The following is a 26,217-nucleotide window of genomic DNA, read 5'->3' as shown; positions in this document are numbered from 1 at the left end:
CTTCTTCAAAATGCATGTGCCCCTTTACTCGTGATTTTACACAGTGTAGAAGAACAGTGTTCACAAACCGGTGCAGGAGCTCTCTGTTACTAGGAGAAATCACAGTTCAAATATTTATTTTACAGAAGTCCCACGGTAATATGCTGACATTTGATTGCAGACAAATGTAAAGGTGTGCCTAATCCAGGAGGGGTGCAAACACAGCGTGGGAAAGGGCATCTTCATAGCTTAAACCCATGAAATGAGGTGAATCTGGGATGATCACGAGATCGTTAGACTCCTAATGAGAGAGATGAGAGGAAGGCTGGGACATCAGCCACACCACTGGCATCTCATTCTGTCAAACACAAGCAGCTTTTAGTCATACCTGGAAGGCTGCAGAAAGACTCAGTTGCATTAAGAAGAGGCTGAGATGAACTGATTTTGCTGCTACTCCATGCTGCCTTTCCTGCTCTGCCAAAGTGCTTCTGGGGTCTCCTGGCCCACTCGGAGCACCCCTGGGGCCCTGCATCTTTGGGAAATGACCTTTTCCTGTGCTGCAAAGGGCAGCAAAGATGGTTTCCTTTGTAGTGACCTGCGGTTAGAAACGTAGGTGCCAAATTATTTGCTCAAGCATTTGTTTAGCAGCCATGTCGCCCGTTTCTATCTGAGGGCAGGATTTAGGTGCACAGGCTGAATGCGCTATCAGGAATGCTATCTTCACTTGTTTTCTTTTTTTTTCCTTTTTCACTTCCTTTCTGGCCAAGGTTAGTTCAGAGCTCTCATGGGTTCCCACTGGAATGACTGGACAATCTTTCTCAATATTTTCCAAAGTGTTTTCCAGCAAAGGCTGCCGGTATGAGGCACTGTAAACGCCAGCATGAGGTTCATACTGGCAATCAGCAGCTCTGACTTCCAGTATCTTACCGCAGCATGAGCCGTAAAACAGGGGGTGGCAGGTAAATTGAGAATAAAATTGTGGTGGATAGAGCTGCAGGCAACATCTGCCTTTCCCATCAGTGAAAAGGCAGAGCAGCTACTCTTTTTATTTTTAGGAACTTTATTTGCAAACATGTGATATTCCACTGAATAAGAGGTGGTCAGTGAAATGGATGTTTTGACAAGTTACTTTTGTCCTGGATTCTGGTCTCGATGGAGTGAGGCTGAGCTGCGCCCTGAACCGGAGCCCACATCCCATCCTGGGCCGTCCCTCCTGCACAATTCCCAGGCACGTTTTGATTCATTGCCTGTTGGGAGAAAAGTTGGGGTTTAATTATGGATGAAGCTAATCAGTCAGATGAAATGACAACCCGCTCGGGTTTTAGCACAGAACTCATACTGCATTTTTTTAGTGATTACAAACTCAAATCCTCCCATTTTTCTGCTCCCCACCCCCATATTTGTATTCATTGGGGTTTTGTCTGGTCCAAAAGCAAAAATGTTGAGCGCTAATAAAAATCAAGGTTAATGTACCATAATACTGAGTCAAGTGACTTGTAAAAATTCTTTCTTTAGTTTCTTTTAGTTCACACACATAAGGCTCAGAACTTTTTACAGCAAGATTTGCTATTACAACATACTCTTATTATGACAGCTTTTAATTTTAGAAATGTTCAGTATCTCTTCGGAAACTATTTTTAGATTGCCTCTCAAGTATGCTGGAGCTTTTTATTTTTGTTTAATTATTGCACACATAGTTTTGCTTTAACGTTGTTTTTATTTCATGATATGGCTTTATTATTTTTTGCTGAGTGAAACTCAAATGTAGAAGCCATTTGTTTGCTGACATAGATATTGAAAAAGTTTGGAAACAGGAATCCTGGGGCCAGAACTGAGTGCTTCTCAAGAGAATTTAGATTCAGTTAAGGCATGATTTAACTGTGGTAGTTATTTGGGATAAATTCACCTGGGTAGACCCTCAGATTAATTTGTCAGATGCCCTGGGTCAGTGCTAATTTGTCAAGGCTTTATGCAAACCATAAAGAAGCCATTTAAGTGTTGAAGCAGACTCCCTGCAGAGAGGGATGCTTTGCTCCATCCTTCTTCTGATCATCTGTCCCCTTCTGTTATTTTGGGTAAATCTTCTCCGTGCATCGCAGCTGCTGAATGACAAAGCAGTGCAAATCACCTTGTCTATTTTTTTTTTGTCAATTATTACCTAGAAAGTAACTTCCATCATTATTTTAAATTATCCAGTTGCTCTGTTTCTGTATTTCCTTCCCTAGAATCTCGATATTCACAAGGCTCATTGCCTCACTGTAGAGGCCAGTTTAGGAAAACATCAGCATGCTCATGATTTTTTGAGGACTCCATAGTGGAGAAATTGGATATATTGGTGACCAAGTCAGAATGACAAGGACTGAAATGCATGGAAACATTTTCATCTAGTATGTTAATGGTTCTTTTCCTGTCTTGGAAATGTCCATTCTCTACTCAGGCAAAAGAAATAAAATGCAAAAAAAAGTTAAAAATAACATCTAATTGAAAAGCCATGCCTGGTTTCAGATCTTAGAGCAGAAATTAACCATGACAGCTGCTCCTGGAAGGTATTTGTCAATGCTATTATGCAGAATTCTGAAAAATGCTGTTTTTTCCTGGGAGGCTGTTATCAGCAACAGTTACGTGTTTTGCTGAGGACTATTACTTCCATTGTTTTTGAACTTTACACCAGACACACTCTATCACAAAAATAATCACTTGTCTTGCGACAAAATAAACCATTCCATTTATTTCTTTTTTTTTCAAGGCACCTTATTATCAACTTTGGAAGGAAGTTGAATTTATGAAAAGATAAGTCATGTAAATAAGCTGGAAGAAATCTAATGAAAGTCCTTTGTCTTCTTTGGCAAGCACAGCTCCATTAAACCGTGATTCTCCTTTGAAGCTTCAATTACCTGACTTACCAGAACTGGAGCAGGGGAGAAATGGCTAATATTTCTGAACAATATGCATGTGTGTATGTAAGGGGAAGTTATTACCTTTTGGGGAAAAAAAAAAAGTCTGAGCACGTTTACAGATTGCACTTTTATTGTTTTGGCCAGCTGCTTAGAATCACAGGGTGAAATTTATCCCTGATGTGTCTATATGGTAAGCAAGCAGAGGAGCAGGGCTGGCAAATGCTGTCTTTTGAATACCTCCAGTGCAGCAGCACCAGAGATGGATGCACCCCATTCCCTTTCTCACATGTGCGTGAGTGCAAGTGGGAGTTGCCCCCACTCGTGTGTACACGTGTTTGGGGCTCCAAATGCTGCTTTTATTGCGTGCCCATCAGGAATGTCTTGCATTGCTCCCACATTTGTGCTCCCTAGACTATATTGAACAGGGTCATTTTTGGTGTTACTCTTTGCCACTGTGGTTACGTCAGTTCGTCCCATTTCAAGGTAAGTGTCAAGTTCCTCTCACTGTTTTTTTGGGTATTCCTCCACCACTGTCTTCGGTGGGATGGAGCGATGACAGATGCAATTAGACTAGACATCATGAGGAGCAGCATCCACCTAGCCATGGTGGTGTGAACGTCTGTGTGTCTTATCGTATGGCTAGAGTAAATCAGAATAACTGAGGAATCCCGAGTATTTGAGTAAAATTGCCCCTGCTGAGCTCTCTGCTGCTGCAACTAAATTTCTCCTCCCTGGAGAGCTTCCTGTGAACTCAGCCAGACTCCAGGAATTGCCACAGAGAGGCATAAGACTTGCAAGGCAGTGAGACCTATCTGCCTTCTCCCAGATGACACAGAGCCACGCCCTTTTTGATTCTTCCGTCGAGCATTCGACTGATGTACCAGTGAGCTGTATACATGCAGCTTGCCACGGATTTCTTACAAATGATTTTAATCCTTCTAAAACCTCCCCCATCATTCTGGGTTGTATAAATAACCTAAAAAATAAGGGCTAAAAACATGGATTTTCTGTTCTTCATTGGAATGCTACTCTGGTGTAACCGAGAGGAGAATTTGACCTGCTGTATCCGTTTTTGTAGAGTTCAAACCATAATTCCAGGCCAGATTCTAATCTGTGCCTCTTGCTCATATTTCACTGAAGCTCTCAAAAAATACACATGCTGCGGACTGAAGTGCAGCGTTGCAGGCGGTGAGTGACTACTATCTGGCCTGAAGGGTCTTCTGGAAATAAAAAAAAAAAAAAAATGATAGTGATCAAATTGCTAAAGTGAACAACTGATGGGTGTTTTAAGTCTTTAATTTGTTTTCCTTTGCTTGGAAAAGCAGACCACGTTTGTCTTTAGAGCAAAAGGCAGTTATTGATAGCGCTACTTAAGTGAGCAAAATAAAATGCTTGAAATGTCAGTTATCAAAGGTTAGGTCTCCGGAGATAAAAAGCTTTTGTGTGCATGTGCACTCCAAACCCAATCTTTCTATGGGCCAGCATAAAGTACACAACAATGTGCTTCCCTTCTGAACTTTTTTGGGACATGGTATGGAAAGACTGTAGCAGTCTTCATGAAGTCAAATCCCAGCTGGGTATTGGTTTCAAAGGGAATGATGACTAGCCAGTATGTTAAATATTTTAATTCAGTAAAGCCTCCTGTTCTCCTTGATGTTTGCTAAAGTTACGTTCAGCAGCTGTAGAGGAGAATGTGCACAAGAAACCGAAGGAGAAGCCTGTGTCCTCTCCTCTTGCCTAACCAATAAATTTTAGCACTGAGTAGGCAGGCGCAAGCCCTCCTCACCTTGGCCCGAGGGCTTGAGAGATGAGCAGCGAGGGGTGTCGATGGAAGCGGAGCCGCGAGCAGCTGGACCAGGTGCCACTGGTGCTCTGAAATGTCACTTTAAAGGCTATTAACATAGTGAAGGCTTTTGAAGACTACTGAACTGTTTGTAGCATAATCCTTCCGCTCTTCTCCTGGAGCACTCTGCATTTTGTGCTGATAGACCGTCGCGCAGATGGAGCCCACCATGCCCATAGCTCTGGAAGGGAAAATTGCAATACGTGCAGATAATTACTGTGTGTGCTGTAAGCCTGATACAGGCAAGCAGTCAGGTCTGACCTGCCCCATTTTTAGGTAGATTTGAATTTATTTTCCCGGACTCCAGGGTTATCTGAATCTGGGCAGAACTTCTTGAAAGATAAGAAGTTATTAATAATAGAGATGAGGGTTTTTTTTGGGGGGGAAAGGTTTGTCTTGAACTTCTTCACATTGCTAATACTTTCTGCAGTATTAGAGAATAATCCTTTCTGCAGTACTAGAAAGTTGTTTGCAAACATTTTTTGGAGAAAGAGACTGCTTTTGCAGCCAGCCAACACAACTGCCTTTCCTCTAGAGCAAATGCACTGGCTTTTAGTTTCTTTCGCTTTCTTCTGCTATTTTTTTTGGCTTCTGTAGAATTTGTCTAATCTTACCTTGCTTGAACTGTGAATCAGAGTCTTTAGACCTGCTAGATTATCCCAATGTATTTAAGGCAAGTCTCAATACGTAGCTTATTTCTCACTAGTGGGCCACTTCTCTCTGAGCGCTCACTTGGCTCTGGGCTGTCCTGCTTGGCTAGACTGGAGTGGAGAAGGCACGTATCTACTTCTCATGGCGAGTAGCAACAGTTGAGACATAAGAAAAAGGAGCTTCTTTTCTACCCTGCTATTTGTGAGCCTGTTTTTGCTACTGAAAATATTCTCAGCTGTGACTTTGCACTACAGGTGTCTCTGCTTTTATGTTCTGTAAGTTATGAGGCATTCAGATCATTTTCCAAGAGCATCTCCTTTGCTTTTCACAGGGTAAAGCTCAAATGTGTCATTATGCACTACACTTCAATCGGTTTCTTCTTAACGACAGTTTTTTCAGTGCTGAGTATTTGATAAGCTTGTTTCTTTTCATTGTCATTTATTGCCAGTTATGTTTTCCTTGCTCAAAGGCAGTAATGTATCACATAAAAGCCATCTCTCCCCTCCCTCTCAGGCTACACTTCTCAACTGTGTTCACTCATAGCTGCTGCCATTTTAATAACCAGTTCTTGATCTTAGTGAGGATGTGTGATTAAAAAATCTAGCAGCTGAGGGTCACAGTGAAACGCAGTGATTTTGCTGGAAAAGGCAACCCTTTGACTTATCTTTAACCTTAGGGAAATGGCAAAGGACGGAGGTATTACACTAGATGTCCAGTCCCGCTCCTTGCCTGGGGTAGGGCTGTCTAGACAATTAAATTCTCCCCTTTCTGAGACTAGTTGATGCCTGCTCACTTCAAATCGAACGGCATTTCATCTCTTTGCACTGGAACCTTGCCTCTTTGTCTGTGTTGCAGGATTGTCACCCTTTTATCAGGTGAATTGCCCATGTTGGAGTGGCTTCACACCATTCCTGCATGGGAAGGCTGAAGGCTTTGCTGAAGGCAAAGCATTTGTCATTTCCTCAGCTCTTGTAGACAAGAGGGTTGGAAAGATTCCTGAGAAATATGCTTTGTGGCCATGGCAAAGATAAGTGACTTGTTTTAAGAAATCACAAGGGCAAAGAAACACTTGGGGCCGGGTGGTGTTTCTCTTACATGGAGCAGTACCTTTCCCAGTAGCACATGGGAGCTCCCTTGTATCCTGTCTGATTTGGTGGATGATGTTGGAAGCTTGTCTTTTGTTTAGATGACAGAAGCACAAATGAATGTCTACTTCTTTACTGTGTGCAGACAAGCAATAACATATTTTGAAAAAAAAGTTTATTTTTAAAGCAACAGTTGTAATAACTGTTCCCTAAGAATAATGTCTTTCTGGCACAAATTGCCAATGGGGACATTGACTATGTATATAGATCAGGATTTATCATAAGGCCTACTGCTTGTTAAGCTCAAAAAGCTCAAATCAGGTACCAAAGAAGAAATAACCTACATAGCATATGTAGTCCTAAGGCAACAAGTTACTAAACAGATGGTTTTGCATCTTTCACAGCCGCTCTTTGCGTTGCTACTGCTAACTAGATATTTCACCTTCCCGTTCAGGAACACTCCGGTGCAGCTAAGGTGTGATTTTGACTTGGTTTCAGGCAGAAACTTTGAAGGATGAAGGTGGTAATTTTATCCAGGCTTTTTTTTCCTAAGTAATTTGTATTGTTCCTTTTACTGGGACTTTCCACAGTTTGTGCTTTCCATTGCTTTTTTTTTTTTTTCTTTTTTACCCTGTGGCATTGCTTTAGTTTTATTGATACATTCCCTTAACATATGATGGAGAACACTTCAGCCCTTCAGGAAGATGCCATCAGAGAACAGTTTCAAGTTATTGGGTATTTCAATGTTGTTCACATCCAGCCCTAAACATTAATATTTGTCATCCATTCTACTTTGAAGCCAATGAAACATTTTAATTGACTTTAGTGTGCTTTGATCAGGCCAGTGATAGTTGTGTAAGGTTGCTGTCATGCTGTACAGGTTGTTAAAAGGAGTTTGCATTTAGCTTTTCCTCTACAGGAATACCAATGTTGCTCTTAGTTATTACTAACTTCTTGTAGTAGGGTCTGGTTACACAACTGGTGGACAGTTGAGCAACCCATGCCCAAAGAGCGTATAACGTTAGTAACAGCAGAAAAGGCAGAATTAATATTACCATGGGTAAATATTTAAGGCAGTAAGAGGAGTAACTTGCTCATTTTTACTCAGAGGCATTGGGCAGAGCTGAGAAGCAATCAGATCCTTTGTGTCTTATACCTATGCCTTGTCCTTCCACCAGTTGCTGTTCTTGAATGCACCAGCTACGTCCATTTCAGACCAGTGGAAACAGTGTATGTATCTGAAAGCAGAGCCTGGCCTTTCGTATAAGAATCAATTTGCCCATCACCATGGAGCAACCACAGAGAGACTGTTTAGCAGTACAAAACCCACATTGTATATGAGATTAGGACAGGAAATATGGGATTGCAAGTTGAAACTGCATGGTAAATTTAAGTGAGTTATACACACTGACTAAAACAACATGCCTGTCTCTCTACGTCTATGCTCATACCAGAGAGACTCACAATTTGGCTGTATTTATCCTCATATTACTCCCAGTTGGTGGGAACCTATTGCTCCCAGTTTCACAGCTGAGGTCCTGGGCCATCAGCAGGGAAGGTCACCTCCCTGGCAGTAGAGCAGAGCCTAGAGCCTGGCTCTCCGAGCCGTCTGCTCTGCTTTTCCTCTTTGAAGGCGAGGAAGGGGAAGGACCTTTGATAGCTTTGAGATAACAGCTGCCTGAAAGTCTCTTCTGAGAGCTGTGTCCTCCACAGTGGTCAGATGGTGTGTTTACCTGTGGAGATGGGTATGTGTTCCCCAGCTTTACTGTCTCCAAATAATTTTTTAAATTTTTAATCGGTAACTAAAAATGCTTTTTTCACTTTTTTATGCTTTTCCTTTTTAAGAAGGGCTAATGGAAAAAAAATTGCTTTCAGAGGTCATCTTTTTTTTTCTTTTGGTAAGATTAACCCATTGTTTATAAAGCAGAAAACAATGTAATTTTTCCATTGAGCAAGCAAAAACACAATTACTGTAATGAATAACAGCTAATTAACCCTTCTTGTCTGGAGAAGATAACACGTAAGACCCACTGCGCTACTTTCCCTGTGGAATAAAGTGGCAATGCTATTAATCCAAGCCAAACATTGAAGTTTTACAGTCAGTTGTATTATTATTGCAGTTGTAGCATTTTTATAGCCAGAGCAGAAGGCTTCTGAAATTAAGGTGAAATTTAATCTTCTTAAGACTGCTGGGCACCAACTAACCACTCATGATATAGAAAGGAGGTAGCTGACTTCTGCTCTGCTTTATGCAGAATTAATGCCACATCTTGGCTTCTGGGAAGTTTCCAATGCAGTTTTCATTTCAAATATCTGGTCACTTGAGTAACGTGTAGCTTAGAAATAAAATAGAAGCAATTTTCTGCTTCATTTAAAACATAATCCTAAATTCTGCCAACTTCAGCCTGGCAATTCAATAGAAAGGTTTCAATATGGGGCTTTGTGATTGAATGTCGTGTTATGGAGTCTGTTTTGCATCCCTGGTGTACTGACAGTGTGGTTGCGTTAGCTCTTTCTTGTGAAGGGGCAACGTGACACATCACCTTCTAGAGAGCTCCTCTGGAGAGCCATCCTAGCTGAAGGTCAGCCAGTTGACCTTAGCCAGGCTATCCTTAGGGATCTTTATGTAGACTGGGCCAGGACAATGTGGGCAAGTTTGAATGCAAGCAGTGGAAATCTGCCCGCTGAGCCGAACAAACTGGGTGGTGCAGGAGGGCCAGATCTCTCTGTTATGAGGAGGTCTTGCAGAAGAGACTTTTTGCAGTTTGAAATGATAACAAATTATTGTTCCACCAGGCAGATGTCGAATTGAGGAAGACTCATGTGCAGGCTGATAGTTTTCCAATGTATAGTTTTTGAGTGCTCAAAGAGCACAGCGAGGGTAGTTAAAGCCTGCTTCCCTGCTGTGTTGTCTCAAAGGGGACTTGCCAAATCACCCTGACTTGCTTCCCCCTCCATGGGAGTCCAAGGGAGCACGTGGGACTCAGCTGGGGCTGCCCTAACACACGTTTCAGGGCAAATGGGTAGTGGGGGTCTCTAGCCCTCAGAAATGCATCAGACAGCAGATCTTAGTCCAAGGGTTTACTGTGAAAACAGTGACTAATCTCTGCCCAGATGTGGCTGGTTTGGAAGTACATGGGGATATGTAATCAGGCTTCCTTGCAACAGGCTGGCGATTGTTCAGTGAGATATTGGGCCAGTTCACTACACGTCATGCTGATATGGGAGAATCCTGATTGCCTTGAGCGCTCAGAGATCCAGTGACTTCAGCAGGGACATGTAGTGTATTGAGCCTATTTTTTTCTTCTGAAAAGCCACCGATATGATCCAAAAACCCATGCTCTTGCTAGGTTCTGAGGAGTTTACATTTTTTTTTAAACAGGAATGAATCCACTGTTTCATCTTTTTCCGAATTTCATACTTTCAAGACTTCCAACATCATATTGTTGAGCACAATAATTTTTTTTTTTTCAGCTTGTGGATCCCTAGGGTTTCCAGCAGAGATATAAACAAAACTATATCAAATCATTGCAAAAGCATGGCTACTGCTGTTTGGCTTCTCCTCCTCAATTATCTTCCCTGGGCCTTCAGAAGCGGTCATGGATATGCAGCCCACGGGTTGAAAACCTCCACCACGTTGCAGAGTTCATCCTGGGGCTTGCTTCTTCTCTTGGAAATTCCAGTTTTATTCATAATATTCCTCTCCTTGGTCGCTTCTTCCTCCTTTCAGTGAGCCTTCTTCGGAGCAACCTCTTTCCAGCGTGCCTGCCATCCCACTGCCATGATGCCGCCTTTATTCCTGGCCAGATTACTGAAGCCTTTCCTCCTCCCCGCAGCATTCATGCGTCCCAGCGCAGGGTTTACCCCAGGCTTCCCATTGCGTAGGCCTCTGTACTGCTGCCAGACGATACTTGCAGTATATGCTGCGGGTGATTCTCTCAGCCTCTGGAATGAATTATTTTATTGCTGCCAGCTTGTCAGAGAAATCAGCTTGAAAGCTGAGCCAGAGAGTAGTCCTGGGAGCGACCGATTCAAAGTGGAAGCAAGTCACAGTCAAGCAAAATAAATAGGGGAACGCATCAGCTGGATAATATGAGCGCTGTTTTATAAGGGAATTTCAAAAGAACCAATTAGGCTTCGATAGGGGACCAGGTCTTATATTTAAAGCTCATAAATATACAAATCATGATATTCTAATTAAGCATTGTTGTTTCCCAGGTTTTGGTTTTTTTTTTAAGGGTATAGTTTTCCGTTTAACTGCTGTTCTTGTAAAGATTTGGCATGGTCTGGGGCGTTTTTCTCGTCTTGGTTACCTCACAAGGAATTTGCATTCCCGCTCTGTGTCTGCGCTTTGGTGTGCGTGCTGCCACTGAAAAGGCTGTGAGCCGTAAATAAAAGAACAATATGACCACAAGCACCCCCCACAGAGGAGGAAGAAAGACATGAGTAAAATAATATGCCAGAGAAAATCACAGACCAGATAATTTATCTGCCCCTAATTATTTCTGAGCCAGAATGAGGTATTTCAAGCAGTAAAAAAAAAAACTCTCTCAATTTTTTTTCTAGTGATTTCAAACTGTTGGCCTATTACAATTTGATTCAATTTTAGTTGGCTCTTTGTCAAGAAAAAAATCACCAAAAGTCACTTAGGAGCACTGCAGAATCAACTGCATATATTCTTCTGAAGCAGAAAAACTATTTTTTTTTTTCATCCATTTCTGACACTTTCAGCCATTTGGACTCCTACATCTTGAAAGAAAACACATCTCAGGTGTCACATTAACATGGTCAATATGAGATTATGTCTTGCAAATTGCTGATTTTGGATATGAATACCTGGTCTATTTAAAGGATTTCAGCATAAATAGTAATAATGGACTACAGTGGTGCAATCTGTTAGAAGATGAGACAAAAAGCTGTGCTTGTTAAAACAAAAAGATACCCTAGAAGCAGGAAATTTAATATTATTAATGAAAACAGAAGGAGGTAAGAGGAATGTTTTCACACGATGGAGTTCTTCATTCAGGATGTATTACCATGGGGACTTTACCAAGGGGTCTTGCTGAATCTTTTCTCCCAAATGCGTCTACAGGACTGTGAACATTCCTCCGCTATAACCTATGATGTATTTGTAACATTTGCATGTAATCTGTCAGGCAGGGCCTCTGCTATAGAGCGTGGGAGTTTCGGGCCCGTGGGATTTGTCAGGCTGCAGATGCAGAAGTTGAAGTCAGTCAGATTTGTGGCACGGACAGGGGTTTCCCCGGTGTCAGAAGAAGAGAAGAGTAAGCCCTGAGCGCGCTGCAATCTAACCGTGTGCAGGCTATTCTCACAAGGTTTCTCTTTTCAAGGTTTGGATGCATTTTGGCAGTGGAGTTCCTCTTTTAAGCTGATCGTCTGCAATTTTTCAAGGTTCACCCACAAGTCATAATTACCCTGGAGGATAACAGCACATGGATACAATGAAATGCATTCATAAAAGTGCTTGTTTTTGCATTGATGGGGCTCTAACTGCTTGTTATCTGTGAGCATGATTTAGAGGGACATAAATGTAGCATCTCAGCCTTACACATTCGTAACTCCTTCCATCAAAAAAATCTCAAAGCATTTTACACACAGATGTAACCGGATAATATATCCTGTTGTCTGTGTGGCATCTCCAACATCGGTTAGCATCATTCTAAACCATATGCCAGGGTCTAGAGTATTCCCTGAAGTATTTTACATGAGAGGAATACATGTAAATAGAATTTCTGGCAATCTATGAATGGCTCACAGGATTTTAATCAACTGCACAGTTTTAAAATTGGCATTTAAATCCCTCTCACATCTGTTGTTTAAAATAGCCAACAGCGTGTGGGATACATTCTGCATGCAATATTCATAGGAGTGTATTAATAATAGTATACATTATCACGGTAAAAAATAAGGTGTGTAACTGCAGTGCTCGTTAGAGTAAGTATCTAGGAGTTTTGGATAAAGCATTGATTAATAGTAAAAACTAAAATATTTTCCCCCCACAGATAATACTGAGATATATTCTCTGTATTTTGAACAGAGGACTTAAATGTTCCCATTTGCACCCTTGGTGCACACTGTGGCTTCCAGTGCTCTCCAAGAGCAGTCCTGATGGGGTAACTCGCATAGAAAGCTAATAAACTGCACCTGCTTTAGCATCTAAATATCAAAGAAGGTGAAATACTTCTTGGAAAAAATTGTTTATGGGTTGCCTGGGCAAGGTCACAGGTGACAGCTAACTGGTTAGGAGTTAGCTAGCTCTGGTTCATTGACACTGAGTTCAAATTGCAGCTCTGCTCTGTCTTCTCAATGCTTTTGTATGGTCCCCGTGCCTTTGTTCCTGGTCTGCAAACAGTGTCACTCATGCAGACTCTCTGCCACTCCTTCTTCGTCTCAGTGAGGCCTTTGAAAGAGGTTCAAGGTGTGAAGTGCACTAACGTGGGGTGCGTTGCGTCTCTAACTGTAGAGAGTTCTGGATGTTGGGGATCGCTGTACCCTCACTCTCCAAAATATGCAGTGACTCTGCGACTGAGCACCCAAAAGCTGTTGAATTCTACCTAAAATAATCTTGGGTTTCACATGTTTTCTTAGGTAGCTTCTGTCTCTGGTCCTTTCTGCTCCTACATTGGTTGTTGTTCTCGTGTACTGCTGGTCACGTGCTAGGACAGCCATTTCTTTTTTTTAAAAAAAAACAACACAAAAAACACAAGAGAACGTAATTCCATCCCACAGGAATGACTATACTACACTAGTCATTGTTTTGAAGTGTGTTTTAGAAATTTGTAATGACAGGATTGGGATTATATACTTAATTGGGGAGCAACCATTTTTACAATTTGTGTTTTACCCCACATGGAAAGCTATAATTTACTCCAAGTAATTAGGTTAGGTTTAATTTTGGCAAGACGTAGGCCCATATTATTCCGTGTAATATACTGTAATCCTCATGTAAGGTAGGGTGCCAAGTATTCTGTCTGTTTTGGGAGCCAACAAAATTGCCACTTGTCCAGAGCTGTTGGACAGAATTGTGAAAGTGGTAACATTTTACTACTTAAACCAGTTTATTCTTAGTCTGACAATGATCCAGAGATATATGTATCATTCATTGAACATTGTGTAGAAGGTGTATGACACTTCACTGATAAAATTATGTATTTAACAGCATATGGGGGCAATGTTGAAAGGCTTGACATCATCAGACACTGAGGCTAATTTCTGCCTTTCATGACTGGACTCCTAAACCTCAATTTTTTTAGCTTCTTATGCTATAAAGTATAGTGGTCAGAGAGACTACACCACTGCCATATTGCTATTACACTACTGTGTATCAGTTTGTTAAGAAAAGATAAATCTAAGTTAAAAAAAAAGTAAGCTAAAATTTGCTTGTCCTCTACCTTTTCAAATGCCTTTTCTGTGCTTTCTGTCTTAGAGCTTTACCTGTCCTTTAGGAAGTCTGTTTATCAAAAGATATTTGAGTATATAGTCATACATTGGTGGCTGTTGAGGCGCTGACAGCTGCAAATAATATATTTAAAAAAAAACCCCTATTTATTACATATATGGACTGTTTTCTGAAATCTCTTTACTTCTGAAATCTGAGAGGAAAGATTCCCTAAAAACATTTTGTGCCTTACTGAATGTAACTAACATCTTAGACACTGAGATTTTTATATGTTCTGTAATGTCCAATTAAAAACCGTCATCCTCTCTCAATTTCTTAGCACTTTTACCACTTATAGGTGCTGTTATTTCTTGAAAACAAAGTTAAAACACAATAGGCTAATGATGGATCTTCATGAGGTGTGACTTTTTGCCTCAAGCAAACACACATGGGGCTCACTTCTCCCATTAAAATGTTAAGCAGCAGTCCTCTCCGAGAGTTTGCTTAATTTGGTAATTGTCATACTGCACAGGATGTTTCATTTCCTTCCACAGGAGATATTTTTACTTTTCTACCAGAAGACTATGAAATATGTAGGCCCATAAAGAACGTTTCAATAATTTTCATGCTAGTGATGAAGAAACAGCTGGATCCAGATTCCTGTCTGTAAAGTCCAGTACTGCAATTCCCAGTTCATCATGATGGATTGGGTAATTCCACACTAAGGAATTAACTCAGTGTTTGGAAGGATTGTAGGATTGATTATTTTTGTTTGATTATAAACTCCATCCAAAAATAATTCTTGTACTCAATCACTGACGTGACCTCTCTTTCCTTCCAGCCCCTCTGGAAATTTCTTTGTGCTGGCTATTTTGACCATGTGAACATTCAGGGAGATAGAACGTGTCCCAGTGATGTTCCTACACATGTCAGTGAAGGAAATAATAAACATTGATCAGAGCTACTAGGAAGAGGAGTGATAGAGGTATAACTTTATGGGGAACAGCAGCTGTGTAGTGGTTAAAATAGAAGGCTGAGAGCCAGGTCTTATCAGTTTTATCCTCGGCTGTGCTGTAATCTTCTTCTTATCATTAACCTTTCGTTAGTCCTTTCAGTGGCATGCCTCCCTCCCTCAACCCTAAGCAATTTAGGATTGTTGAAGATGGAATTTTGGCCTATGTTCTTGGGTGGAGTGTTCATACCACCTCGCTTTTGGCACCCACTCTACATGGCTGAGACCCCCTCCATCATCCCTTTTGCAGTCAGGGAAGAGAGGTAGATGTCAATCTGACCTTTTCATTCTCACTCCTAACTTGGGCGCTAGAGTTAGGTTTATGAAGTAAGGACTATTTCAACATCTTTATTTGTCAGATAACAATTAAAGTCACGTAATTCTTCCTAATGTTTATAAACTTACTATAAGTAACTAGTGATTTATTATTATAAATAATAAATGCAATTGAATTGTTATTAACACAGATAGGCTGATTGGCACGATAAATGAAGCTTTGCTTCTCAACTCTGTAAGAGTACAAGACCCTTATAATTCCCTCACCAGGCCAAAATGGATGGATGCTAAAAAATGTCTTTCTTGAGGAACCTTAATACATATTACATCCACTCTGTGCTTGCACTTCCCAGGCAGTAAACTCTTTGAACAGAGTAAATCTTTTGTGCTATGTATAAACGATGTCTAATATACTGGGAACCTGTCTCTAAGAAATCATTGATACTACCATTGTGCAAGTAACAATTAAAAAATACTGGGAAATACTATTGATTTGTTCAAGTTCTGGAACAGCTGATGGGCAATTGCTGTCTTTTTGGTGCTACTATTTAATTCTCAGGAAGTGCTGGTGACAAGGCAGAAGCCTAACCACTCATCTTGTTCTCTGATTTCTTCTCCTTTTCATCCTCCCCAGTAGTAGACAAAGAATGTAACCTCAGACTGGTGCCTGTGGCGCAGAGCTCTTCGGAGTGCTGTCTGGGTGTGCTAGAGCATGCTGACAAAAAAAAGTAACCTCAACAACAACAACAAAGAAGGAAGAGTTGTTTTCTTGCCCCCTGTGGAATGGAGGCCTGAAGGCAGGCAGGAGATCCTGGTGTCTGGAGGAGTCAGCATGGCAGAAGGCCTGTGATTGCCTTTGTAATGTAATTGTTATAATGGTAGGCCAGGGAATTGCAGTGGTTCAGTGAAATGCTCCAGACATTTCTACTTGTGGTTCTTTGTGTGGTTACAGCAGGAGATGGAGCATCCCCATGTGCAGATGTGCCATGACTGAGAATGTGTCTCAGATGATTTTGTGAGCTCTGTGGGTAGCAATAGACCACAACGAGCAAGGAGAGAACTAAACACTCAGGAAGGCTTCTCCCTCCACAGCTTTATGGAAAGTGGTTGGGGAAGGAGAGGGAGAAAGAGTTATAAAGTAAGTGCAGATCTGAACCAGATACAGAGTCATGGGGACAAAGAAGGGGAGGAGAGAGATGAACATGGTGTGCACAGGTCTCATCCTTCATGGACTCAGAAGATCTCCAAGCAGAAGCTCAGAAAAGCTCCAAAGTTCCTCTGTATAGATATCGCCAATAGGGATTTTTTTAATGGATCGTTGAGGACTCCTTTTTCATGAATGTCCTTTTCTGTTGTGCTTTTTCATTCTTATTGATCGTACAGTTATGCCATATTCACAGTACCTGTGAAGGAGTTACTACAGCTCTCTTCAGGAACTAGATGAGGCAACTTTGGTAAATGGAATTCCAAAATCTCTACTTCAACCAGCTCTAGTTCAGACCATTATAGTTTCAGACCTTCCAAACACTGAGGGAGATACAGCTTCTTTCTCTTCTTCTGGGTGACTATTCCGTAGTCTGGAAGCTACCCCTGTTGGTAAGCTTTCATGTGTGTTCAATTTAAATACTCTCATTTTCTACCTCATAATTTGTGCATTAATCCATTTATATGCCTCAAGTAGCCCCCTGTTCTGAAGTTCTATCTCTCCACTTTACACATTTATTTTACTGAGGAAATATGTGATCTCTTTCCAAACCAAAGTTTTTAAATCAAGCCCAAGCAATAAACCACAGCATTCTTTAGTGGTCCACAAGAGTACGAAGCAGGGGTATGACTATGTTGGGCTCCCATCAGAGACTGCAGTATTAAGAAGGAATTGTTGGTAAAAGAGTTATCTCAGGTGCTGGTAGCAGCTCATGCACAGCAGTATTAGATTCTCTTTGGGCTGCTAAAACTGTTCAGAGAAGTAGAACTGGTTTGCCTGTGCCGCTGGAGCTGGTTCGTTACCAGCCCGTAAAAGAAACTGGCTCTTATATGTCTATGCTACCCCATAGTCCTTCATTCTATCGAAGGGAGCTAAGTCTTCTTCGGTGTTAAAGCAGTCACCTCTCATACGTGTTCATCTTGGTGTGGAGATGTGAGATGCAGCAATAATCATCAATTAATGGCTTTATAATCTACAGGTAATAGGATGGGCCTGAACATCATCATATTTTAAAAATGTGAGTTACCAATCTAGCTAGGGACGGAAGTCTTGTTTCTCCACTACCTAGCCAGGGCTTTGGTCTGTAGACTGTGGAGCCTCTCCAGAGTTTCAGGAGGCAAATGTATTGCACAGTTTTCTTTTGCAAAGCATCCTGCTTAGAGAGAGATTCCCAGTGCTGAGGCTGAAGTGAAATCCATGAACATTTTTTTGCATGGAAGTTCTGATGAAAATGGCCAGAGCTGAAAATACTAAATAAGCCACTAACACGAACAATATTTATTTTTATTTTTATTTTCAGGAAATTCCAGTATCAATACCTCTGGTTGGTTTTGGCCCAACTGGAGGCAAAGGCAGTAGGCAGTAAAGTCTTCAGTGCTTGTTATAGAGGGAAATTCTCTGCCAGTAATATTTTAGTTTGTGCTGGTTTTGGTTGGTTGGTTTTGATTGGGGTTTTTTGTTTGTTTGGGTTTTTTTTTTTTTTGAGAAAAGTAGAGTGTTCTTTGGCTATGTGCTCCTCTGACCCCTCATCTTGAGGGGTTTTGTTGGCCAGGCCCAAGGAGAGGGGGTTTTCTTCATGAGTTTTTTTTTTTTCCCTCCAAATATTCCTGATCCCTTTCCTTTCACTATGTCCTTCCAAATAAATTCTAAACACATTTCCTGTCTTTTCATAGCATCAGCATAGTTAATACAGTAGGCAACACTGTAAATATAGTAGGCAGGTTAAGGAATGGTGAGCATGGGATGAAAGATTGATGGAGGAACTACGAAAAACATTCAAAATAGTATCTAAGATTTAAACTAGCTTTGTGTTAGGGGGATGAGTTCATTGGAGTTTTGTCTTGTCTGACTCTGGCAGAAAGGATGGTTCAAAAAGGAGACTTACTAAATCAAACCTCAGTGATGGAAGGAAATTCAGACTTAGTCAAAATGCAGACTTTGCATCTTAATATTTTTCATTATTTCAAATCAGCCTTGGGATTCATCTATGGATCACCAGTCCCAAGGGTCCTGAAGTCATAATTCAGACCTTGCAAAACCATGAAACAAGCTGAAGAATCACAAGACCTCAAAAATGAGTGTTTTATTCTTTTTCCACCAAGCTTTTAGGATGTATTTGTAAATACATCCTAAAGAATAAAGAGTAAAGATAGTAAAGAGTTCTTCTTTACTATCACAGATGTTAAAAATTATTATTCAATCACAAAAAAAAAGAAGAGATAGTCTCGAATAGTCACCTGCCAGGATCAAGATCCTCCAGAAACACCCCAAATATCACAAGACAAACAACAAAATCCTGGCAGCTGGCAGTGGCAGCTTTCAGATGAAAATTCATGCACTAGCCAATGTGTTTTGCTGGCCATTGGGACTTAATATCCGCTGAAATTCTAGTGAAACCTGGAGTGTTAATCCATGTTAAGGAGATCTAGGGAAAACAAGTGCCTTAATCCCTGCAAACCCAGTGATAAACTTGTTACTGCCTGCCTACATATATACCTCATGGACTATTGATCCAGGCATCAGGTGAACCGCTGGGATAGCAGACAACTTCCTAAAACAAAGTACAGAATGATCTTTCCCTTGTGTTTCCCCTTAAAATGCAGCAGGTATTACAGGAAATCCTGAATTCATCTGAAATAAACTGCAGAGATCTACTTTTTCAGATTGTGCTTACTTCCACGTGTGTTGCTCATCATCTATCTTCTGCACCATCAGGATTACTGAAAAATAAGTCCAGTTACTTCCTGGTCTAAGTTTTACTGGTTAAGCTCAGTAGAGCAAATTCTGATTTAACTCCTAGGAAGTCCCAAGACCCACCTCCCACAAGCAACTTGTGTTTTGTCGCTCACTGGATGTCTACAGCAGTGAAGGACATTGGGGTGCAAATATGATGTACAAATATGATGCATCTGGGTAAATGCGAGAGTCAGCTCTTAAAGCTGGAGTTCAGAGATCTCTTTCGTTCATCCATGGGAGAAGGCCTCATTATAATTGTTCAAGCCTGACTGGATTACATCACTTTCCCCCTCATTTCACTCCCTCCTTGCTTGCCTCCCTCCTTTTATTTACACCCCTTGTTCGGCAGCAGCATTGAGCGGGGGGGGGCTGCCTTAATGATGCATGCTGATCACTTCATTCCCCGTCGCTCCCCCCATCACCTCCCCCAGTGCTTTGAAGTGTGCTCAGGTCTCAGGCTCCAGTTCAGAGGTCACTTTGTTTATTTATGCAAAGCTGGCTCATCTGTGAAATGGGGCTTTCAAGGCCTTTGACATCAAAGACTCCAAAGCTGGTCCCATCAAGTCAGAGCAGGGACAGGCCTTGCATTATAACAAATTAAAGCAACTTTGTGAATCATAGAGAAATATTACGGCTAGATTTTTGCGTAAAAAAAAATTGGGCCTTTGTTTTGACTGGGGGATGGATGCTCAGCACGTCGTATTGGCCTGAAAACCAGTTATACCCATTCAGCTAAAAGACGAAGTCTTCATGGAGAGTCTGTAGATAAATAAAAGTTGATCCAAGCTCAGTAACAGTCCGTGACTATTTCCCATCAGTTTCTCTCAGAGCTGGACTGTTATGCAGAATTTTCCATTTGTTTTAACTTTCAAGAGGGTATGGAACAATTCTGCTATGGTAATAAACAGTAACTGCACCCTGTTTATGTGGCACTCTTTGTCCCATAGGATCCCCGAAGTGCTTTATCAACTGATGGAGTTACGTACAGAAATCCTTTTTCTGCATAAATCCATCCTGCTTTGGGACAAGGAGCAGACCAAAAAGACCTGTGGTAGGCAGTATGTGTAGAGAAAGGAAAATTTGGCCCATGGTGTCAACACAGATAATCAGGGCTTCATACACTCAGACATGTCGAGTTTCTTGCAAAAACAAGCCTATGACTGCCCCTTTCAGCCCCATCACATGCATCCCCAGCATAGTGCCAGCACCTCAGACCTGTGCCATCTCGGGCCTAGAAGCCAGTTTGGAATGAGATCCTGAAGCAAGAGAGAGGCGCTGGCTGGAGAGCAGCTGAGTATCACGCCACTGGCATGACACTCCCGAACAACAGGCTGATGCCTCTGCATCCATCCTGACACTGTCTATGGCCAGGTGTGGTGTTTGGAGGGGAAGGAGCTACACTAGTTTGTCCCATATCTCCAAGTCTCTCACCTGACATGATATCAGAGCCTTCCACTTCAGGTTTCTTAACCAGACAGTGTGCTTTGTATCACCATGGAACCAAATTGTACAGTGAGGACATCTAAATGTGTTTTCTTAGCCTCAGATACTCGTGACATAAAATTAGTCAGTGATTATTTTTCAAGGCAGGTTTTCCACTTCGTCTTCCAACTGGCTGCTCTCCTAAGCCTGTGATACTGTCCAAGAAGTCCAGTATAGGATGACCTTCCAATATAGGTCACAGAAAAGGGAGCTTGTAGGAAACTTCAGGAGCTCATCCTTCTTAGCACTGCCTCTTGTGGTAATCTGCTGGCAGCAAAGCTGGCAGTGCTGCATAGCTGGTCCCTGCTGCCCTTTGGCTGCAGGCTGATTTTTTTTTGTATGTACTTATCACCCTGTCCTGCCTGCCTCTTTGGGAGGTGACAAGAGCATGAGTAAGCAATTGGCTTATTAAGTCATTTTTGGATATAGCTAAGACTCATGTGATTTCTGCTACTAACTCATCGTTTTATGTGCTGGTCATACATAACTGAATATGACTCAGTTTTTCAGGTCCAGTCTCTATTCTATAAAAATATTGCTGGGACGGTTGCATTTGTAAAGCTTGGGGTGAAATGCAAACAGCAGGTCTTCACATCTGGCAGTATTAACCAGTTCTTTCAGAGCTTGCTTCAGATTGCCGGTTTGGACTGAATCAGGTGCCTCCGAACTGTCAGAAAATTTGGCTTTGCTTTCAGTGTCGTAGATCCCTCCCTGGGAGTGAGCAGGCTGACCAAAAAGTGTTCGTGGTAGAGAGACATCCATCCTTGCTAGCACAGGGTCTAGAGCAAACTGCAAAAGTGTTTCCCTGCCCTAGGAAACCACTTGATAGTAATTTTTGAATAAATAAGAAAGTTCTTCAAAACAGGGAGAGACGGATGCTTTCCACGGAGCTGCAGTACTAACTTTGGATGGGGCAGGTAGAAGTCAAATCTTGGTGATACCTGAGTTACACAGGGGTCTTCCATCCAAAGGGTGTTCCTGAGGTAGCTGCCTCCCACAGTGTTGTTCCAATCTATATAATAATACTTTCTTTTTTTGGCTCTCTGAGACCACAGTTCAGAGCTTAAGACACTCACCCAAGGTGCAAGAGAAGAGGTTCAAATCCCTCTCTGCAGCAGAAGATTAACCATGTGTCACTCACATCCCGGGTTAATGCTTTATTGTTATATCACTGGCCATTCTGCTGCCTCCCTCACACTTTTACATTTAACTGGAGATTTATAAGCTTCAGAGAATCTTCCCAAAATGAATTTCATCCAGTTTCTGAATCTCATGAATCAGCTTTTTCCTACAGTTCTCCAGTGTGAGTTCATTCAGATACGGTCACGCTGAAGGTAGCAGCCCAGTTCACTGCACGTTGCAGCTGGAAGGGAGACTGCTGTCACATCCCTCACCTGGTGTGCAGCTCTGGGTGAGGGAAGGAGTAGTTTTGCTCTACATGAGTTTCCATGTTTATGATGTTTCCCCCACCTTAGGGCTTCTGCTCTGTGTTGTTAATGTTACCACATTCCTAACAAATGTGAAACGAGTTCCAGCGGATCTAAACCAATGTGCCCAAATGCATACAGTTATTTATTTCATTCTTGCTCCCCCACCAAACTGCCTGTTTCATAGGCTCAGCATGGTGGCCTTAGTTATCCTGATCTCTTCCCCCCCAAAATGATTTTTTCTAGGTTTGACAGGTTATTCCGCAGGTCTGCGATTTGGCAGGATAACAACTGAAGAAGCGTCTTCAAAGGATCAAACAGATTCAGAGCAATTTTACTTACATCAAAAGCTTGGCAGTGCGTCAAGAGGTGTTGAGAACGCCAGTCGGCCCTTGTGTGTAGGCAGGAGGAGCGCACATGGGCTGACATACTGTAACATGAGGCAGGAGGCAAGGGAGGATATACTGCTCTTTGTACATCAAGCTGAGTAGGATTAAGATATAATTGACAGAACATTGCCACTTAAACGTCTTAACCGCTTTTAAGATATTCAGCAGTTAACAATGGGCAGGAATACTACATCTCAGTCATAGTTTTTCTTTCTTCTCTGTTACCCAATACATTTTTCTAATTGTGCTAAGTTGTCAGAGAGCACCCAAGATTTCTTTTGAGCACTATTGATATTTATGTGAAAAATTGTACCAGTGCCAGAAGATAATCGATTCAGTATTTTGACTGAAAGGAGACAATCTGTCATATGCAAGCCATCAAATATAATGGGCATATTTGTGTTCCCTGCGTTCGGTTTGCCAAGGTTGTAAAAATATATTTGCAAAATGCAGAACATGGGTTACTCGCCTGCCCCGTAACACGGGCGGTGGGCCAGCCCCAGCAGAGCCTGGATGGTACGGCTGCACTCACGGCACCGCGCGAGAGTGGGTGTTCCCTGCGCGTGACCGCATTTCACGCCGCTTCCCTGCAGCTTGGGCTGGGATCTGGCTGGAGCCCCCGGGGAAGCCTCCGGGTTTCCAGTGATGGACTGAGGATGGGAGGGAGGTGGGAAAGGGCAGTCGGCTGGAGTGAGCTGCCGAAGTAAGAGCATGGCACGCTGCTGCCCTGAAAGTTTTCTTTTCTCCTTGAGGTGACAGCTGCACATACCTCTGACGGAAACTGTGCCGAAGGAACCACAGGGAGAAGAGAAAAAATCTGTCAGGGGCGAGGGGGGACAAACCTATATGGCATTGCAGCCTCTCTGCTTAAGGGACAGTGGCAAGCGAGGCTGAAGCATGTGTTGGCATAAAGTGACCCGTGCTGAAGAGACGGGATGATTTTCCAAAATAGTGAAAGCTGGGGTGAGGATGAGGCTAAAGACATGTTCTTCTCTCACAAAGACTGCACACAAGTTTAGGCACTAAGCACTGTTTAAGCACAACCTAACTTATAAAACATCTGTAAAGAACAGTTCTACTGTTTGTACATTCTTTTAGGGGGGAGGCATCCTCATGTATATGCTGAGATAAGTTTTTCCTCTCTGCTGCAGAGATTACAGCAAGAAATTTCCTCTCTTTTGCTCATGAGACCTTTTTCTCAGGTTTTAGGAGCTCGACATTTGGAGGGATTCATTCTTAGGTCAGATGTTTCAACTTCTCTTGGTTTTTATTTATTTTACACCTCTGCAGAGCAGTTCTTTATTGAGGTGAACTTTTTCCCAGCCTTCACCTGAACTATCTCTGAAAATCTGCCTTCACACGCTCCAGTGCACTTTAGCTAGAAGCTGAGTAGCTTTTGATCTTCACTTCAAACCCAGCTGCCCTTTGGGGCTGCACCACCTGTAGAGCACAGAAGTAACCTCAGAAGAGCCACACTTTGCTGTGCCGTCACCCGTAGGTGCCCAAAGTCCCTCAGGTGGACCTCCCTCCAGGTGTGATGTGTTGCTATAAGAGGATGCTGTGTTCTGAGCGCTTGTGCAGTAGAGGTCAGGCTGTTACTGGAGGAGAAAAAAGCTTCACATCTGGGTGCTGCGGAGGTGGGAGGCCACCAGCACAGCCCAGGTTGCACAAAGAGGCTGAGGGTGCTCCCCTGCTCCCTCGACCCTCGGGAGTGATAAGAGACAAAGTGGTGTGTTGTCAATACAGGTGGATGTGTGGTCTTAAATTTATTTGGAAAAAAAAAACCAACCACAAACAGCTTTTCAATTCAATTTTGCTTTCTCCACCCATAGCTTTGCGTTCAGTATCCCTTGAGGGCTCATTTGACCCCAGACCTACTTGCTTTCCTGATTTTGTACGGAAGCTGAAAGGTGAATTGGTGGCCCTAGTTCCACTGCTTGTGATCTGTGTGACTGATCATATAAGTCTTCCTCCTCCCCCTAGATTTAATTAGCTGTAATTTTTATTTATACCATGATTTGCATAGAAGGTACAACAGATCAGCTCCTCCTAGGGAACAACAACCTGTAAACATAAACAAAGAGGCTTTTGTCAGCTATTAATGGAAACATTAATTAATCGCTTTGGTAGCCTGTCGAAAAGCTCATAAAGCAGCAAAGTAAATTGTTCATTAAACTAGCCAGGCTGTAAGTGCCGGGATGTGGATGCCAAATGTATGTTGAGTGAGTTTCAGCTGCACGGTGCCTCCAGGAGGAACACAAAGTCTTGTTATAGTACTGCTGCACTGCAGGAGACCTTCTTAACGGCGTCCCTTTCCTTTCCTTTGCAGATGATGCCAGCTCAGGAAAGGATAGCCAGGTATCTGAAGGCTCCAATGGAGAATATGAAGATCATTCTGGGAAGCAATGGGGTAAGGAGCAGTGTATGTTTTTTTATTTCCCTTGATTCTTCCTTCAGTGCTGTTCATGTGGCACATTTGCTGAAGGAAAGGAAAGGTAGAGCTGCTGGAGTGAGTTTTCCCTACAGATGGTCAAATAAACAGAGCGTCAGCTGAACATGTTGGTGTGAATGGATCCCATCCAAGGGTCCTGCGAAATGCAGCCTGTGGGCCGCTGTAGGGCCCCCTGCCATAGACCTCGGCATGGGTCTCCCTCGCGTTTGTTTTTCTGGGCAGTGACTTTCTTTTGCATGTGCAGCTATTATAGCTTTCATAGACTGTCTATAAAAGGCATATTGACTTTTACAGCAGTATTTCCATAAGCCTTCAGTGCCAACATAACACTACTCCCAAATGGGCAAATGGGAGGTCTGACTTCATTTCAGGAGAATTAGAGTTAGGCCAAAGCTGAGTGTTTTTTAAAATTACCTTTTCTTTGAGACACCTGCATGGACTTCTCTAAGTCCTGGACTACTCAAGAGTAGTATTTTGATGCTGTTGCAGAGCTTTGGGGAACTGCTAAAATCTCACTTGGAACAGGTTCTGAATCACGACAAGATTTGCAGGTCCAAAGTTTGGTCCAAGCACTCCTTGAAGGAGAATAAGTTGTCAGGCTGATGCCAAACAGCTTTTGGCCATTATTGACAGGTGTGCGATGTGAGTTTATGACCTCGAGGGATGAAGCACAGCATTTCCATCTTGCTCTTGCAGTACATCCCTCCTTTTAATTTCATAATACAGAAATGGCCCAGCCCCTTTCCATCCGGCAGTGTTCACCAGCAAATTGCTGGTGTGAGCCGCTGTGCGTGCCTGCAGGTCTCTGGAGGATAATGGGCAAAGAAGTAGTTTGTGTTTGCAGAGTCTTGGGCCCTACAGAAATGGGAGAGGAGAAGCATGGAAAAAACCTCTTCCACTTTGCTTTTCAGCTACCATCATGGAGCGGTAACGTTGGGGAGAGTCTTATCCAAAAGACTGGAAAGTATTTCGATGCTTAGTGATGTCATGGTACTTTTCTGTATGAGTAGCATGAAAGCTTGAACTAGTACAAGTATGTGGAGGTAATTGTGGCAGATCGCAGCAGATTACATGGGTTAGCTGACCACCTCACATACCTCAAGAAGTCCCATGGGGAAAGGATACTGCTGAACTCCTTCCCAGGTCTTCATACCGACAACCTTCAGTTTAATTTAAGTTTCATTAGCTTGAATAAATCTTCATGGTAAGCAGTATTTCACCAAGGAACCCATACACAACACTGTCTCTTTGTCCCCATCCACTTGTGTTTTCCCTTGCTCTTGTGCGGGGCATAATTTATACTGTACAAATGTGCCGTTCGTCTTTATGAAGCAACCGCCAAGTGATGTGGAGGAGAACAAGCATGTGAAGTATAAATAACACAG

The 26,217-nt window shown here is 42.3% G+C and overlaps 1 protein-coding gene across 2 annotated transcripts in view; it reads left to right on the top strand.

Annotated features, from left to right (window-relative positions):
- FGFRL1 (fibroblast growth factor receptor like 1) overlaps positions 1-26,217 on the top strand; it is a 176,934-nt gene that overhangs the window by 137,992 nt on the left and 12,725 nt on the right. For both annotated transcript variants that reach the window (XM_086746840.1, XM_086746841.1), the window contains exon 4: positions 24,710-24,790. In XM_086746840.1, coding sequence (XP_086602966.1) covers positions 24,710-24,790 — 81 coding nt within the window. The remainder of the gene's footprint in view (positions 1-24,709; positions 24,791-26,217) is intronic.

Source organism: Chlamydotis macqueenii, chromosome 4 (genome assembly GCF_036417535.1).
Source record: "Chlamydotis macqueenii isolate bChlMac1 chromosome 4, bChlMac1.mat, whole genome shotgun sequence".
Taxonomy (NCBI): Eukaryota; Metazoa; Chordata; class Aves; order Otidiformes; family Otididae; genus Chlamydotis; species Chlamydotis macqueenii.
This window is presented reverse-complemented; position numbering and strand designations above follow the sequence as displayed.